Raw genomic sequence first — 19,794 nt, 5'->3', positions numbered from 1 at the left:
TGTTACTCTACTTGGTCAACATTAGACACGGTGCATTCTTCGGCGCCAAACAGTGATATGTTGCTTCGAATACGCAACGAACTACTCACGGCCAATGGTTTAGCAAATTAGCAAATAATGAGACGTGGAACGTACACGTTTCTCACGGCAATTGGAGTGCGGAACCGGAGAGCGAGGAAGTGTGCCCCGGAATGAAAGCCGCCGTTCGCCGATCGCGCGTCATTAGCAGAGCACGTGAGCTCAGCTTCCGGCACTTCCCACGGCGCGGGTATTAGTGCCGGCTGGCGCGCGAGTTCCCACGAGACTGCACGGACCATGCTCTGGCGCTGGACGCTGCTGCTGCTTCTGGTGGGCGGAGCCAGCCAGCGGGCCTCGGGCTCCCCGTGTTCTGCGCGGGAGGGCCGCATGAGCAACGTGTGCGACGCGCCGGCTGCCCGCCTCACCGTCACCAACGCCAACGGCACGTGGGTGCGCTGCGACCAGCAGGTGGACAAGGAGCAGTTTGAGGCAGCGCCCGTCGTTTCCTTCCCAGCGGCGCTCCAGGTAATCACGGTATGGCAAGCATGCGTCTAGGGACAGAACTGGGTCTGAAGTACAATAGATGAACAGAAGTTGTGGGGCAGGACCTAACAGTCGGCAACGAAACTTAGCTTTGCATATTAACTGACGGAAAAAAATCGACACCAAAAGATACTTCTTCTTCTCCTTCTTGTGTTACGGCCTCTGTAGGACCTCGGGTAGCCCCTTCGTGGACTGCATTTTCTCTTCTTCTCCCAGAACCTCTTCATTCTTTCTCTTCTTCTCTCCCGCTCTTCTTCCGAGATCTTCAGTTTCCGTTTCTCCTGGCGGCCCCACTGGTGACAATCTAATCTTTTCCTGTATTATTCTCTGTCATTGATCTCCGGCATATTTGTCAGTGTATATTTGTTCCTCCAATTTCCCTTTCCTTCGACCTTGATCCCCAATTCCAACCAGTCCTTTCGAAGTTCAACAATCCACTTGGTTCCTGTCTTTCCCCTTGGCCTCCCTGTTTCCACACTCTCTTCGTCATTCTGTCCACACTCATCATAACTACATGCCCAGCAAACCTTGCCCTTTTGAGTCTGAGTTCCCCAGATATTGTTCTCGTGTTCTGGTACAGTTCTTCCCGAGGTCTTCGCATCCCTCTCTCTCCACTTCTTTTGGGACCTAGTATTTTTCTCAGTATTTTTCTCTCTTCTCTATCTGTTCTGTCCCATTTCTTCCTAGTGTCATCGTCTCAGCAGCATATAATACTGCATTCCTCACTGTTGCCTTGTAGTGGCTTATCTTTGCCTCTGTGGATATATTCTGTTTATTGTATATCTCTTTCGTCGTGCAGAAGGCTGACCTCATCTTCTTTATCCTCTCTGTTATTCCCTCCTTGCTCCTGTTCCTTCCAGTTATAAATTCTCCCAGGTATTTAAATTTGTCCACCATTTGCACAGTGCCTTCTGGTGTTTCCCAATCTGCAGTGGTGTTTAATGTCTTTGTTTTGTTATAGGCTATTCTCCGTCCCACCTTTCTGGCTACCTTACTTAAGTTGTCGAGTTGTGTCTTTGCGTCTTCTTCTGTCTCACTTACTATTGCTATGTCATCTGCAAAGGCTAGGCAGTCTACTTGAGCCCTGTTGTCCCCCACATGGGTCTTTGGTATTCCCTTTTCCTCGTTTATTGCTCTCCATTGCCTGATCACTTCGTCCAGAGCTATATTGAACAACAATGGTGACAGTCCATCTCCATGTTTAACACCAGTCTTGATCTCAAATTCTTCTGACTGTGCTCCTCTGAATCTCACCCTTGCTTTTGTGTCTGTCAGAATTTCTTTTATGAGTTCTTGTGTAGTTCCATCAAGTCCTCTGTTCTTCAGGATCCTAACAAGAGTCTGTCTGTCGATGGAATCATATGCCTTTGTGAAGTCCACGAAGGTTATTACTGTCTTTTTGTTTTTTAAGGCCCTATGTTCTATCAGTTGCTTCAGGATAAATATCTGTTCTACACAACCTCTTCCCTTCCTGAATTCCGCATGGTAGTCGCCAACTGTACTTTCTACCTGTTCTTCTACTCTCTTTAGCAATAATTTTGACAGCACCTTGTGTACGACCTCTAGTAGCGATAGTTGTTTGCTTCTCTCTTGTCCCCTTTCTTGTGTATTGGTACTACAATTGCATTCTCCATCCTTCTGGCAACTTCTTTGTTCTCCAGATCTGGTGAATTATGTTGGTCATGTTGTCTATTGCTTTGTTGCCTCCCCACTTTATCATCTGGGCTGCTATACCATCTTCTCCAGTTGCCTTATTATTCTTCATATCGCTTATGGCATGTGCAACTTCATTCCTGGTTGGAGGGCATGGCTCTCTCTCTTCTGTGTCAGTCCCCAGTTCCAGCTCTTCTTCAGGTGGTTCACAGTTCAGCAGGTCATGAAAGTGCTCTGCAAAAATTCGACAGTTCTCCTTTGCTCTGACAGCCAGCTCCCCTTTCTTATATCTTATAAACACTTCTCTACCCTTGTATCCAATCAGACTCTTTTTGAATTTCCCGAAAAAGTGTCAGCCGTTGTTTTTTCTGAATTGGTCTCAATCTCGTCCAGTTCCTGCTTTATCTTCTGTCTTCTGGTCCATCTTATTGTTCAGGCCGCTTCCTTTCTTGCTCCGAAGAAAACTTCCCATTTTTCCGGGTCCTTCTTGCTGCTCCAGTCTCTCCAGGCTTTCCTGCGAGTCTCTACCGCTTCCTCACATTCCTTGTTCCACCACTAGTGCTTCCGTTTCTTTTCTTCCTTTCCCCATAGTTCAGCCTGTTTCGCCATATTTCGCTTCATGTCGTCCCATTCATTGAATGATTCAATTCCTTCCTCATATCTGGATCGATTGTGTCTTAATTTGTCTCTGTCTACCTTTATGTTTTCTGTTCTTCTATTCGTCTGTGGCAGTATGTCCTTGTTTGGAATCAAAAGGCACTTAACTTCTGTAAGATAGTGATCCGATTCCATTCTTGTGTTCTTCCTGACCTTTGTGTTCATGATCTCTTTAGTATTTGTCCAGCTGATTGCTATGTGGTCAATTTGGAATTCCCCAAGGCGGCTGCATGGGTTTGCCCATGTCTTTTTCTTACAAGGTTTGGCCCTGAAGTGTGTTGTCATGAATCTCATTTTGTGTTCTCGACACAGTTCAATTAGTCTTTCTCCATTTTTGTTTGTTTGCTGGTGTGCAGGGTACTCACCCACTGACACAGCGGTGGGTCGGGCCGATAGGCCCATCTAGTGCCAGAGCGCGGAATTTTACCTTCCCCATTTAGCAAGTAGTTAATGTACAATTTATTCGCCTATAAATAAAGTTTACTTCACGTACTGCATAATCGATTCAGATCTAGGACGCTATCTATTTCAATAACGTAGAATGTTTCCGAAAATATCGGTACGTATATCATATTGAGGCAAAATACTGTACGTTGCTCAACGTACATATTCAACCGCTGCACTGCCACAACACTGCAGTTGTTTTTCTTGACATTTTCACTTTATTCAAGAAGCGCTTCCTCCATCGCTTAACTCCTCTCACGGCTTGAGAAAGGACAAGGGCTGCACCAACGAGGGTCTCGCATCCAAGTCTCGGCTGCCTTGGTGTTTATAATTAACAGCATCGCAATGTCTCACGACACACATAAAACAACAGTTAAATGTTCCATTTGCATAATTAATAATAGAATAAGAACAGAGTGGGACCTTCGCTGGCACACAACCTACAATTTTTGAAGAACACCAACGTCCAGCACACGAATCCCCTATCATAATAGTCCGCAGACCAGAAACAATTTATCAACGTTTAACAACGTTCGTCCTCTTGCTGACCAGATTCAGGCAAAAATATCTTTCGCCAGTGAGATTCGCACCAACTACTTATGCATTATACCACAATTTAATTAAATTTCAGTATATCTACGTGGTTACGCCCCTGAAATTGTGTGAAGAAATATTGAACGGGTGGCTTCCACAAATTCCATGCTGTTTATAGATAGAGGATCTTTGATAATTCATTTCTTTACCCCATTGCATTACTTTAACAATAGTCAAACCTGGTGGTAAAGTATTGTTTAAAATGATCGATAGTTACTCCCATCGTTGCGAACTGACACTCAAAAAAGAAAACAACGTTCGCGAAATTGAATCATTTATAGCTCGGCGGAACGAACATTGCTAGGCTATTTTATTAAATGCTGAATAATTTAGTTTCACAATTCAGTTTGACGCTATTAGATTCACAGCTGTTCTAAGAGTTCATTAAACATGCTGATAACTAACCTGTTTCTACAATGTACAGCTTAACAAATTCATGTCGCTTTATTAGGCTTCCTAACAGTGCAGTTATTAATTCCATCCCACATTCTAAAAGAGCAGCGCAATTTTTGTGCGTTTAACATCAGAAATGTGCCCACAGATCGTTGCTAATAAATTACTTTAGCATCCCAAAGTTCTTTCATTCCACTACCAATGAAACCACTACAACAGAGTTCGGTGCTTGTTTAGTTGTGAATGGGACACAAATCGAAGAACAGCATTCACTCCTCATGTGATTGACCACACCCATTCATCGTCTTCGACTGCTACAGTTCTAAGCAGTAGCAAACTGACATCAAACAATGTTAATTTATTTTTTGCAATCACTGTTTCCATACTCAAGTACAGATGTATTTACGTGAGATTTATTAGTAGCAAATTTAGAATTTAATTGCAAAATAAACAGAAGTTACTTCATGATCGACAAAATTATCACCACAGTACGAAATTTCGGAAAAATGCTCCTGTCGGAGGACAAAAAAGGGGAATATGTCCCTCTTTAAAAGAATGATAGAAAAGTCGGGAACCAGCTGCCTCAATCCTAATTCCTCCTTCTTCACCAAAAACTTTGTCATGCAAACATATTTTCGCTCTTTTAACGCGGAGCACTATGAATACTTTTATCCAGTCTCTCTCTGTAGTTAAGCCTTCGTGCACAGCACCTTCCTATCAAAGCCACTGTTTATTTCTCTCCCTCAGTGGTCTTTTTCTCGTTTGATTTGCAGAGTATCCCACGGCATTGTCTCCTGTCACTTACACTATCCTCTTTTCTCTTTCTTTCCCACTGCCACTGTCTCTACGCCACGGCAGCTTAAAAATTCAAAATTTCAGTTCTTTTTACCACTATATCCAAGTCTCCAAAATTTCAGTCCAAAATGCGTCCTCCCCTACAACTATGTGTTAAAAGTTTGCCCCCCGCTCCCTCCCAAACCAACGAATGGTCTCTACCCATCTATATTTTTCATTTCCACAGTCTTCTCCCTTTTGCTCCCACCGCTTCTGTCACTATTCAGCCCTCTTTCTCCATTACCGCCACCGTCTCTCACTGACCATCAATATCTCCTCTCTCTTTGGCTCCACATCCATCTCTTCTCTTTCACTGCTAGTTCCTCTCTCCCGCCGTTCCCTCTTTCTCTCTCTCTGGCACTCTCGTCCACCGTCACTTCTCTAAGCTACTCTCTTTCCGTACAAATAAAGCACGAATATGTTCTCATCACAAGTTTTTGGCGAGGGAGACTGCAATAGGATTGGGGCACCTGGATCACCAGCTTTCTGTCTCTGACAACTTTAAAAGAGGAATACATTCGCCTTTTTTGTATTCCGACAGGACCATTTTCCCGTCTGGTTCCCATCTCTTCTCTGTTACAACAGGGTGTGATGCTTAGATAAAACGAACTCTATAGGTCAGTGAAGTTTCGGCAGTTCATCGATATGCATGCGATAGCCTGCTTACCAATATGTTCCGAAACGCCAGGCATAAAAAAGGGATTTTCCGGGGTTCATACATAGGTGTCTATTGGTGATAAAAAGGTAGGTTTTTGGATAGCCCTTGGTCTAAGGACCATTTGAATACTCAAAAGAAGGATCGTCTTAGTGACACTATATTACAGTACATGGCCAAAGTATGAATATTACACACTTCCTCCTGATTAGGCAAATGAATAAAATCGGTTAGTTCTTTTTGAATCTGATGTGGTCTAGGGTGGACTTGGTGGGACTTAAGGAGGTATCATTAGTTCGTGGGTGGTACCCGGAAAACCCCAAAACAGGTTTTTATTATGTTTTCGTCTTCAGCAGCAAACCAATACCCAGCCGAGGATTCCAAGATGGCTATGCACAGCAAATGGGTCAAATTTTTAGATCCCGATCTCTAACTACCTTCAAAATTTTCTTGATATCTGAATAGTTTCCAAGATATGGCAGTTCAAAGTTACACACATGTGTAAGTGAAACAGACACGTAAAAATTATTAAATAAATAGGATGGTGATTGGTGATAACGGTTACATGCATGAATACCCTGATTTAAACTGATGGGTATACCTGTGGTGAATAAATGAATGACGCATTTGCGTAAATTTTGAGAGTACATTTCGTCAAAATTAAGTTACCTGTAGGCTTAAAAACGGTTAAAAACATGATTTTGTGGTACCAATCCTCCTCTGCAGATTCCAAAATGGCTATGCACAACAAATGACTAATTTTTACGGTATATTTCTAGATTCCGATCTCGAACAACCTTTCTAGATATCTTTATCCGTTTCCTAGATAATGGGGTTCAAATTTATCATATTTGTGCACGTAAAATGCGGCGTGAGGCTAAAACATAATTTATAAAGTGACGAAACACGGAGAAAAATGATACAGAGTGTATCTATTTTCATCAGAACGGTTGTGGGTGCTGAGGCAATGCAAAATTTTTGTGTACGTAAAATCCGGTCTGGGGTGTAAAATTAGTTTAGCGTTATTTTGGTTTCAAATAAGTTGTAAGTAGGCTGTTTAGGATTTTATGTTAGTAACGCCTCGTAGCGCTGTGTATGAAAATCACTGACTGTGCTGTGTGCAGTCTGTGGCTGGTTGGACTCACTGTTGGAATATTCGCTTGTGTAGTGTTTAGCAGTTGGATGTGAATAGCACGTATCGTTGGGCAGTTGGAGGTGAGCCGCCAGCAGTGGTGGATGTGGAGAGAGAGAGATGCCAGAGTTTTGAGAGGTTACTATAAGCGGACGATCTGGACGTGCGTCCGTCAGAAAAAGGAAATTTCTAAAGATGGATGTTATGAATTGATAGATATATATATGACTTTTGAACATTATTAGGGTAAATACATTGTTTGTTCTCTATCAAAATTTTTCATTTGCTAACTATGCCTATCAGTAGTTAGTGCCTTCAGTAGTTAGAATTTTTTATTTAGCTGGCAGTATTGGCGCTCGCTGTATTGCAGTAGTTCGAGTAACCAAGATTTTTGTGAGGTAAGTGATTCATGAAAGGTATAGGTTATTGTTAGTCAGGGCCATTCTTTTGTAGGGATTATTGAAAAGTCAGATTGCGTTGCGCTAAAAAAAATATTGTGTGTCAGTTTAGTGATGATGAGAATAAGAGAGTCTGAGTACGTTCAGTTTTACTCAGCTGTCTCTGTATCAAATAACGTAGAAGTTAACCAGCATTGTCATTCATAATTTTCAAAGTAAACTATCAAAATTTTACCGACCTCTTAAGTTCTTTTCGTATGAGTGACAAGTTTCGCTGTGGGAGGGAACAGAAGGGAACCAGCGGAAAAATGCTCCTATCGGAGCCCAAAAAAGGCGAATATGCTCCTCTTTATTAAGACACACTGTCTGAAAAGTAGGATTACAGCTGCCTCGTTCTACCATCTTCAGCACCTTTAAAATTTTTCGCAAAAATACGGGCATGCGAATATATTCGCGCTTTTGTGTGCTGAGAGAGAAGGAGGCCGTGGCAGAGGGAAAGAAACGGAGAAGTAATAAATACTGGAAAATAGTGGACAGTGGTTGTGATGTAGAAAGAGCGAAGGAGACAATGGCAGTGTGAGAGAAAGAGAGGGACGCAGTGGCAGTGGAATACAGCAGACAGTGAGAGGACAGGGCTAGGAAAAGAGTGAAGGAGACTGTGTCAGTGGGAGAGAACTGAAGAGAAGGTGAAATTGGAAATAGATGAGTGCCAGTGATAATGAGAGACAGAGTCTATGACAATGACAACGTGGAAGAGCGAGATAATGACAGGGAGAAGAGACAGCAGCAGTGGGGAGGAATAAACAATAGCAGTAAGAGAGAACAAGAGGGAGATAGTGACAGCGAGAGGAGACAGTAGTAATAGGACAGAACGAAGACAACTGTAGCTGTGCATCAGGAGACATTGACGGTTGGAGAGCCACAAAGAGATACGAACAATGAGTTGGGCTGAATGAGTGAGTGAAACGGGCAACTGGAAGTGGATGGGCATGCTAGACTTACAGCGACTGCCTGCTTAGTGGGTGTGCGCAAATTTCAGTCAGGGGAGCTTGTGGCAGTGAGAGGTGAGTTGCAGGTTTAAAAAGAGCGCGAATATGATCGCATGCCAATATTTTTGCGAAAGTTTTTAAGGTGCTAAACAAGGTAGAATGAAGCAGCTGTTACCACACTTTTCAGTCAGAATCTTAATAAATAGGATCACATTCGCATTTTTGTGCGATAGGAGCATTTTTACACTGGTTTATATGCTGCAACTCATTTATGTACTTCGACATACATAAACAACTTAAAAGTACACATAACATGAGGTTAACACAAAATCGTTTCCTTTACATTTTTTCTGGATTCTTTGCTCGTAGATGGCAATTCATCAAAAAATTCCAGCTTATGATTTGCATCGTAAAAGAGTAAAAATGTGATTATCAATATTTTCATGAATTTGCAGTCTTCTAGTTCTACATAATTTTTGGTATTTATTTTAATTTCTTTTCACTTATGTTAACACCGTTTTCAGTTTATTTTTTGTCACTGTGGTACCACTTTGGCGTGAACTGCGTGAACTGCCCATTATACAGAGACAGCGCATTATAAAGTTTTATTGGTGTAAAAATGCTGACAAAAACATAGTTTAATGGCATTAGAACCATTGAGTCATTTCAGACTAGTTTTACGCCTCATACCTGACACAACATGCGTGTTTTACGTGCATAAGTAAGATAACTTTGAACCTCTAAATCTCGGGAACGGATAATAGTATCGCAAAATGTTTCAAGGTTCCCCAGAAAATCATCTTAAGAGCATGGGATAAAAATTACGACCATTTCCCACGAATAGAAATTATAGACGTTGCCGTCCTCACAAATGGTTTTTTGTATTTATCTTGATTACGGGTACAGATTTTCGAAAACGGGAATTGGCTTTTCTAGATGAATTTCTGAAAAACGGACAGCTAAAATCAGAGCCATTTGCTACGGTTATTTATTTACATAACTGCGGCCGACGGGGCAAAACCGGCTAAAAATCAGTTTTTGCAGTTTTCTGCCCAAGTATGGTAACTTTGGAACCTCCGGATGTCGCTAACCGATCACGATAGCGAACAAAGTTTCGGCGTTCCACGAGAGTATCATCTCAAGAACTGTGGTAAAAATTAATTTCGACTATCTTCCATGAATAGGAGTTATAGCAGTGGCCGTCCCCAAATGGCACTTTTCGTACCAAAAAATCACGGTTTTCGGGGTTTTCTCAGGAACCAGCCTTGAAAAAATGGTCCTTTTATAAACTGCCTAAGGTCCATCTTAGATCACACCTAAAGCAAACGAACCACGCGATTTGCTCGCCTTCCTGGGCTGGTGGAAGTGTGTAACGTTTAAATTTTGACCCTGTATTGTAGGAAAGATACAGTATGCCCGTTCTTCGATAGGTATTCATATGGTCGGTAAGTCAAGCACTACTCAAAAACACCTGACCCCTTATATTTGTGATGAATAAACCCGAGATATGACTCCGTGAAAAATCGAATTTTCGCGCTTGGCTTTTTAGAACATATTGCTATGACACACGAGTTTTACACTGGCTTTATTTGATTGTTCAGAGATAGTATCAATCAACGTACCAGAATAACATACATGGTTTTTTCAAAGTAAATGTGTTACAACCGACGTTATCGTTGCAAAATAAAAGACGAAAACGTAATGGTGACTCAAGGAGTGATGTACTTATAAACTGACCATCGCAGAAATTGCATTTACTTCAATGCAGAACACGACAAGAAACCATAAAATAACCACCAGATCACACAGGGTCACGATGACAGCCCTCAACTGTCGGCTCATGCGGTCTATGCCAGTCAAAAATTAATCATCAGTGGGAGGCAACTGCTGTCGTGAATCATCGGTCCGTGCCCCACAGTCCTAGTGCCTTAAGTGAGTGTGTGCTTCATGTGCTGTTACCTTAACACAAAGCACTCTTGAAACAAGCAGATCCTTCAAAGGCTAATGATCGCCTCATTGTCCTGTCGATTAATTACGATGTCAGTAAGGCATCTGATTTATTAATCTCTGACCTATTACTAGCCTTCGCTCATCACAGTCCTGAAATTATAATACTTTACCGCTGTATTATTCACAGCTGATACTTGGGCCTTTACCCACTATTCCGAATACAATGACGCCACGCTATGCATCAATGAGTTTCATATCCGCACAGCCTAAGAGATGGAACATCCTACAAGCTGGCACCACTATCATGCGACATTCAAACACACGAAGTACACCAAGTACCGTAGGCTCAAGCCGTATTGTGACAAGCAACTGATGTAACCAAATAATGTTAGCGTAGCTGCCCTTCTGCAAATATGTAAATGCCCGGGAATTTAGGTTAAGTGGTGTGTAAGCTTAGGGACTGATGACCTTCGCAGTTAAGTCCCATAGGATTTCACCCACATTTGAACAATAGCAATATTCATTTGTACAGTGGAACATAGCGAACCAACCACATCCGTGTATTCTAGTGGTCACGAGCTGCTGCTCACTGCTACATTGACTTGCTAATGTTTTCATAGTTATGACCGACAGTTGGCAGCACTTGCGCACGATGAAAAGGATGAACATTCGCAAATGTATACCTCAGGTTTCCATTGGGAAAAAATGATTCTCTTGCAGCTAAGACACATTAGAAGTTATTGTACACAAATGTAGCTAGAGAGTCAGAAAGGGGTAACCATCCTACCACGAGGTGATGTCAGACCCGACACGACTTCCTTTTTTTCCCTCGTTTGCATCAGGAAACAACGTTAGTATGTGTTACGTATGTAAGTCAAATGAAACTGATTTATAAGGGGAAAAACATTTTTTAGCTAAGTGTCGTATACGACATATGACATGTGTCCTGATAGTGCATCTTATGGGAGGAAGATGAAGGTCTGTTGCACAACGTCCAATAGGAATAACTATATTCTCTCATTTTAAATTCATTTAGAAATGAGTATATGTTCTCTAAAAGAAGATTTTTGAAGAAATTTTAAACTTTCACCCTCCTTTCGTAAGCTCACCCAATTTTTCACCCAACCGACCGTTTTTCATTTTCTTTCGTGTTCTTCACTGCCATGGCCTATAGTGCAGCGGCTGCAGAGAAAGCAAGAATTTGCTGTCTTCCTTTCAGCACTCTACGTCATGATAGTTTGCTTTCTGTGCATGCAGTGCTGACGTGCGGATTATGTCGCTTCTGATCGCACACGATTTCTTCCGTTCACTTCAGTGTGCTCTGTCTTGCACTCTTTAAGGAACGTATAAATACGCACTGACACAAAAGGATGGTATAACGCCGCAGTTGTGAAAACCGTTACCGAGTATGTAGATCAATATGTACTGCCAGCCGAGTCAAAGACCGATGCTTTTGATACTCTGTATCTTTGTCAAATACAAGACCAGCACAAATTGTAATATTGTTGTACGCAGAAAAGAGCCAATGGCTTTAAAGCTAATAGGGTCTACACGTTATAATGCCTAGTTGGTCAGAGAGATTCAGTCTAACATTTAGTCAAGTTAGGCGAACTGGTAGCGTTGCACCGTCGATAAGCGTAAATCTCAGCAATGGAAAGGTAAGGCAAGGGTTTTTGGTTGGATGGTTGGTTGATTTGCGGGAGCGGACCAAACAGAGAGGTCATCAGATTAGGGAAGGATGGGGAAGGAAGTCGGCCATGTCTTTTCAAAGGGACCATCCCGGCATGGCCGGACGCGAGTTTGAACCGTCATCCTCCCGAATGCGAGTCCACTGTGATAACCACTGTGCCACCTCGCTCTGTGAGGATTTCTGTAACACAGGAGAAAGTGGATAGCGTCAGATTGGGCACTGCTTGTGTCTCGTATTATCATGCACAGCATAAAATTCAGGTTCTGGGAAAAGTAGAAGTGCAAAAATGGTTCAAATGGCTCTGGGCACTATGGCACTTAACTGCTGAGGTCAGTCATCAGCCCCTAGAACTTAGAACTACTTAAACCTAACTAACCTAAGGACATCCCACACATCCTTGCCCGAGACAGGATGCGAACCTGCGACCGTAGCGGTCGTGCAGTAAAAGTGCATATTTCGTATTTTCTACTTCCTTCTAATTTTGTATGTTTTTGATTAAAACGATCATTTGAAAAAGTTTACAACACAGGTGTGCCCGCAACATATTTTTAGATGAGTATTCAGTGCACTCTTTCGGCCACGGTAATCGAAAGACAGTGTGTACTTGGAAATGGAATTATGTATTTCAGAATCTGTCTTGCTATAACAAAAGATCAAATTAAGTAGCTGTTGTAAACAAAGGAATTTCTACTTATTTAAAATCCTTCAGATGCGGATTCATCACCACGTCTTCATCGAGACGGATAAAACTAATTAAAAACATTTTTGTAAGGCAATTTCAACAGCTAATAAATATTTTATAAAATTCACTGTACACAGGCTATCTTAAAATGTATGTTTATGCTGAGGCTGGTTCCGATCTCAGTTCATCACCACGGTGTTCTATGCACACGAACAAGAAATACTTAGAGATCAATGAATACAATGGAGCAAGAGCTTACAGTAGTTACAATACTTTCAGTTAGCGAGAGCATCAGAATTTCATAAATTACGTTTGTACACAACAGTGTATTTTAGGCCCTTTTCTTCTGGTTTGTGTTGTAGTGTCCAGATGTAGTACTATGCTAACTTATGATGCCGCAGGTGTAAGAATATGACGTACTTGATATTTATGTACCGGTTCTTGCTTGCGCCGGTGCGACTGGCTATGAGTTCGTCTTAAAAGTCGAAAATTATTACTCACTAGCTTTCTAGGAGAGGGTTTAGTTGAAGTCTGAGTAAAATGAATAGGTGAAGGCAAGGGATAACGTCAGAAACCTACTAAACATTAAAGTTGGTGTAGATAACGAAGAAATTTTAAACGGAATCTTCTGTCTTAGAACTGAATTCTCGCCTCAGAACTGTAACAAGGAGGATGCGCAAGGCATATTAGCCTAGATGAAGAATACAGACCTACAAAGCTCACAGATTGTCCGAGTGTTGTAGAAATACACTGTTGAGGCCAAACGTTACGCCCACTTACTTAAAAGCGTGTTGGTCAACCTCTGGAACGCAATTCAGCAGTGATTCTGCGTGCCATGGATTCGACAAGTACTTGATAGGTTTCCAGAGGTCTGTGGTACCAGATGCGTAAGCACAGGTCACACACTTCACATAATTTTCGGGCGTGGAACTGGCGCCCGAGAGCGTCCCAGTTGGGTTTCATTGCATTCAGATAGGCCGAATTTGATGGCCAAGACATCAGTGTGAGTTCATTATGATGCTCCTCAAACCACTGCAGCACGATTGTGACCTTGTGACACGGGCTGTTATCCTGCTGGAAGATGCCGCAGTTGTCGAGGACATCAAGTGTAAGCCGTCTCAAGTGGTCCCTAATAATATTCACCTAGTCTACAGCTGTCATGTTGCCTTTGATTACTATAGCAGGTCCCTAGGAAGCCCAGATTTATGTCACTCATAACAAAATACTGCTCCCATCGACCCGCGTCCGTGGCGCGCTGCATGTTTCAAGCAGCCGTTCGCCTGGGTGACGGCCTATCTGGACACGACCATCGACCTGGTTCGACTTTAAACGGGATTCATCCGACCATGCGACACGACTCCATTGATCCGTGGTCCAATCTCGATAATTCCGTGCCCACTGTAATCATAACTGACGATATTGCTGTGTCAACACGTAGGGGTCTTCTGCTGCGGAACAGCATGTTCAGCACTGTTCGCTGAACGATGTGCTGCAAAACACTTGCGCCTGCGCCAGAGCTGTACTCTTTCGTCAGATCTGCTTCAGATCGCCGCTTATACTGCTTTGGACAGCGGGTAAGCCTCCGATTCCGATGTTCGGTATTGACGTATGGACGTTCAACGTCTTGTCGCCTACTCGTGGTTTGAGCATTCTTCAACCGCTCTCCATAGATTCTCACGATAGTAGCGCGCGAACAACCGACCAGCTTTATCGTTGCCGAGATGCTCGCTCCCAGGCACTGGACCATAACAATCTGGCTTTTGTCAAAGTCGTTTTAAGTCGGCGGATTCCCGCATGGCTTTTGTCAAAGTCGTTTTAAGTCGGCGGATTCCCGCATTAGTGCCACTTATCGTCGCTAGAATGATTCTCCATTCGCCACAATAGCTTTGACCTTGGTCTGTAAGCTGCTTCTAGTCCAAGTGGCACATCGATGCAACTGCTCAGTCGTGAGTTGTGCTGTAATAAGTTAACACGTGTTTGTGTCTCTCGTCACAGAAATGGAATCGCGTAATATTGCGCAACGGTATGCCATTTCTTTGAGTGTTAAATTGGGTGAAAATGCGGCAACTTACGGTAAGCTTCAGAAGGCTTTTGAGAGGAGGTTGTGTCAAGAGCTCAAGTTTTTCGTTGGCATAAAATGTTTAGTGAAGGCAGAACGAATGTTGAAGATGAAGACCACAGTGGACGGCCATTAACCTCACGGACGGATGTCAACTTGGCCAGGGTGCGTGAACTCGTACGATCTGGTCGAACATTATTCGTGAAAATGATTGCAGAAGAACTGAATATCAATTGAGAAACGGTTTGTCTAATAATAACTGAAGATCATGGTATGAGAAAGATTTGTGCAAAAATAGTCCCCAAAAATCTCACACCACAACAGCGAGAAACACGGAAAAATGTGGCAGCCGTTCTGTTAGAGCAAACGGAAATCAATCCAGAATTGTTGAGCCGTGTTATCACTGGTGATGAAAGTTGTTTTTTTTCAGTACTATCCAGAGACAAAACGCCAAAGTTCGCAATGGTGCTCCTAAGGATTACTCAGACCAAAAAAATCTCGCATGTCAAAAGTCAAAAGTGAAATGCATGCTTGTGTGCTTCTTCGATTCCAAGGGAATTGTTCATAAAGAATGGGTGCCTTCTGTACAAACAGTTAACCAAAATTACTACAAAGAAATTTTAGAAAGACTTCATACAAGAGTTCTTCGTGTCCGTGCCAACATTGCTGATAATTGGATTCTGCATCACGATAATGCGCCATCCCATACTACTCTGTCATTACAGCAATTTTTAACCTCAAAACAAATTTCAGTACTACCACAGCCACCTTATTCAGCAGACATCGATCTGTGCGACATTTTTCTATTTCTAAGAGTCAAAACGTCGGTCAAGGGACACCATTTTCAAACAACACAAGATGTCCAATAACCTGTGACGAGGGTCTTGGAGGATATTACAGAAGATGAGTTCCAGAAATGTTACTATCAATGGCAGAAGCGCTGGAAAAAGTGTGTGCAATCAAAAGCGAACTACTTTTAAGGAGACAAACTAAACTTGACTAAAACGGTAAGCAACATTTTTTTTCCACATCAGTCTCATTACTCATTACTCATTATTGTCGCACCTCGTACTTTTCTCACCGAGTCACGTACCCTCAGCGCAACCTCGCTATGGGAATCATAATGTTTTGGCTCATCAGTGAGTAGGCTACATACGTATCACTGCAGATACTGTAAGGAAATTCGCGGAAAACTGGAGTAGATAAAGATAGACTGTTTCGGAATCACACACGAAAAGGAATAGCAGCGAGGAGGGAGCACAGAGATTGGTAGTACATGTACATATATGTTCACAAGTACTCTAACCGAGGGCCAGAAGAAACCAGAATACGTGAAACAATTTGTAATCAGGCCATTCTACACAGATGGTAGCAACATGTGGAATTAGTTGCATAATTTTAAATTTTCGAAAACAGTCAACAGAGTAATTGAAAAGACGCAGGAATTTCGACAGCACTACCACCCAAGATATGTCCGTCCCAATCAGCGAATATCATATGCACAGCGTAATGTATTTTTAAGTGTGAACAGCTGTCTGATGATGAACCTAGCACTTCGAGGTGGCCGAGCACTTGTAGGCGCTTCAGTCCGGAAACGCGCGACTGCTACGGTCGCAGGTTCGAATCCTGCCTCGGGCACGGATGTGTGTGGTGTCCTTAGGTTAGTTAGGTTTAAGTAGTTCTAAGTTTTAGTGGACTGCTGACCTCAGATGTTAAGCCCCATAGTGCTCAGAGTCATTTGAACCATTTGATGAACCTATCGGTTCGAAACCGGTGACGGCGTTATTCATTCCTAATAAATAGCATTATTATCGGTAGCTGGTGGTTGTTTTTTTCTTTATTTTAAGAATTAACTTGTATTTTCACATAGCCACTACTCATTGTGTCAATTTTCGACAAAATAGCATTCCATTTACTTTTGTAAGTAGGCTGTTTAAGTTTTTGTATTGGTAACGCTACGTAGCGCTCTGTATGTGCTGTGTGCAGTCTGTGGCTGGTTTGCATTGTTGGTGGAAATCTGCCATTGTAGTGTTGGGCAGCTGGATGTTAACAGCGCGTAGCGTTGCGCAGTTGGAGGTGAGACGCCAGCAGTGGTGGATGTGGGGAGAGAGATGGCGGAGTTTTGAAATTTGTAATACTGGATATCATGAACTGCTATGTATATTATGATTTTTCAACACTATTAAGGTAAATACATTCATTTGCTAACTATGCCTATCAGTAGTTAGTGCCTTCCGTAGTTTGAATCTTTTATTTAGCTGGCAGTAGTGGCGCTCGCTGTATTGCAGTAGTTCGAGTAACCAAGATTTTTGTGAGGTAAGCGATTTGTGAAAGGTATAGGTTAATGTTAGTCAGGGACATTCTTTTGTAGGGATTTTTGAAAGTCAGATTGCATTGCGCTAAAAATATTGTGTGTCAGTTTAAGCACAGTCGTGTATAAATTTTTCAAAGGGGACGTTTCACTTTTACTCCTTCTTCTCTGATACTGCCAAGATGCACGTTTCACTCCCACACGTGCTGTGTTGCAGGCTCCAAGGAACTTCTCCGTCAGTTGCATGTCAGCATTTGACATGAAGAAGCCGTTCTCCGCCTGCGTCAAACTACTCTTGCTTTCCTAGCTTCGCCCATCCTGTGTAAGCTCGCTACTTTTATAGAATAATAGAGCAGTAGTTAACCGTGAAATAGTTATTCTGTCCCATGAGGATTGAGGGAAGTTTTTTTGACAAGGACACTGGACATGCCATAATTTAACTATAATAAAATTACGTACCTTATGCCTACAGGCATTCACACATTTACAGGTCTAGATTGAAGAAGATGGGATAGGTAGTCAGCTGTGGCCTTATAGTATGAATTATGGCTACTAGAGTACGTGGCAGGGGTCACGCGCAGGCGTCTCTGAGATGTGACGTCACCGTGAACCCTCACCCCACGCCGCATTGTACTGAAACTTGTAGGAACTCGGCGCACACATGCTTAGCTCATATACAAGTATGGAAATAATCGAGATTTTTCCGTGTTTTAGTGTTTTATTGTTATTGTTATTATATAGTGAAGATTTATATTAATTAGACTATTCTTCTACAATCGGTGAAATGTTAATGTAAAGCTTCCGAAGGACGACACCCTCTTTCACCATCCCGGATGTCATGGTTTTCTTTTCTGTGGGAAGAAGCTCAAACAAACGTAGACCACATAGACCTGTAGTAACGATGTCATTTTAAACTCTTAACTGTATTAACAGATTTTCTATTATGGAAAGTTATATTACTACTATTTTCATTTTTTCAGTTTTTGTCTTTGTCCTCTCTCAGTGCACTTACTACCTTTGCATTTTTTTCCTTGTTGATAGCTTTATTTTGATGAAAGAGCGCGTCCTTATGAAGCATATTACAACAAAACTCTCCATCCAGGAATAGTATGCATTTATAATGCCCCTTTACCTTACAAAAACGTTTAGTTTATGATCCATGTAATTGGTGCGGAATTTTTGAAATAGTCTTTACATTTTCAAAGCGAATCCCGCAAATCTTCCAGCTGACTTCATTAAAGATCTTCTTGAAATTGTTTGAAGCCAGTTCTTTCCTGAAACATTTACTTGATCAGTTAGTTTATCATAGAAATGTGCTAACTGGGGGTGTTTGCTTTTTACTCTATTAGTAACATATCCTACAATCATGTCTAAGAGCGCAACATTTTTCTTCACATCTGGAACACTTTCCTCTTCGTAGCCAGTGAAATTCTCAAAAAATTCTCCCACATCTGAAACAATGTCTTCAACTTCCTTGTTGTCGCCATCACCTTCCTGTAGCCAAGTATTGCTTCTCAGAAGTAATAGTCATACTTCGAGTTTCCACTAATATATTACCACTTAAACTGTCAATTTATGTATCCTTGCATACACTATGTGAGAAGATTTCGCTCGCATACACGGCAGTGTTTGTTTTCACGGTTAACTCTCTGTCTAGTAGTAATTTCTTCATTAGTTGTTTGTATATATACCTGTAAAATATGGTATACTTCTTTACGGTAGCTTCGTTTTTGGGTCCCAATATTTCTTTTATTGTTAGGCTTACTTACTTACAAGTCTACAGGTCTGTTGTGGTTAGTTCAACTAGCGATTGTGATGAAAACCATTATTTTCACTCACAAATTTAGTCTAAAAAATCCCTCAATCACCGATAATTACGGGGTAGCTCCTTACTCAATCACCAACCACTAATAAAATTTCACACTGCCTTAAACAACTTTGTTTTCGCTCATAAACACAATTACAATACAGTATGATATTGAAATTGCCAGCTACAGAGCGTTGGTTGGGTTCACTCTGACGTCAGCAGCACGGTTTGCTATTGCGCATATACCTTGTGTTCTCTTCCGTGTATTCTACTATCCGTGGTAGGAACCAACTCGGACTTGGCCTGTAGGAATTAAGGGGAAACCACGGAAAACCTAAATCACGATGTGAAACAATAAGTAGCACCGTTAGATGTGCGTCTATAGTTATTTTTTAATTGCGACCACTTTCGGTGGCCCACTACCATCATCAGACCACACTCTACAGCAATGGTGGTCTTATAACCGACTGTAATAGACGCCTTAAAATGGTTAAAAGCATAAGCTTCCGCAAAACCTCTCTGTAGTGCAGACCATAAAATCCAATTCGTTTTTGGCTCATTTAATATTAAATCTGGACTGTGTATCAGACGTTTATTGATTTAAAGCGCTTCCAAAAGATTAAGTTGGTGGCCTTAATTTTCTGGGTGGAGAACATGAGATTATGGCTTGTAGCTGTGACCCTCATTTCCTATAAATCACTTCACGTTCATGTTGGTATAGTAATGGTCAGCAATGTTTCGGCTATTTACTTCTCTCTTAATTTTCCAGCTAAGCCACTGCTGCGCCGATATGTTCTGATCGGCGACCACCCGTGTTGCAGGACTCGCTCTACACGCTGATCATGGTGGACCCCGACGTCCCGGGCCACGGGCCGGGCAGATTCTGGCTGCACTGGATCGTCGCTAACATCCCGGTCAGTAGGATGTTCACTTCACTCTGTCAACATCCTGCCGCGTCGCGGCCTGTTATTGTCAGTCTTGCTCC

General features: G+C 42.1%; 1 protein-coding gene across 1 annotated transcript in view; it reads left to right on the top strand.

The window, feature by feature from the left end:
* The first annotated feature begins 315 nt into the window (after window positions 1–315).
* LOC124777508 (protein D2-like) overlaps window positions 316–19,794 on the top strand; it is a 63,943-nt gene continuing 44,464 nt past the window's right edge. The window contains exons 1-2 of the mRNA XM_047252958.1: window positions 316–543; window positions 19,631–19,723. Of these exons, the coding sequence (XP_047108914.1) occupies window positions 316–543; window positions 19,631–19,723 (321 nt within the window). The remainder of the gene's footprint in view (window positions 544–19,630; window positions 19,724–19,794) is intronic.

The sequence above is a fragment of the Schistocerca piceifrons genome, chromosome 1 (assembly GCF_021461385.2).
Source record: "Schistocerca piceifrons isolate TAMUIC-IGC-003096 chromosome 1, iqSchPice1.1, whole genome shotgun sequence".
NCBI lineage: Eukaryota > Metazoa > Arthropoda > Insecta > Orthoptera > Acrididae > Schistocerca > Schistocerca piceifrons.
The sequence above is the reverse complement of the archived record's forward strand: the minus strand, read 5'-3'. Positions and strand labels throughout refer to the sequence as shown.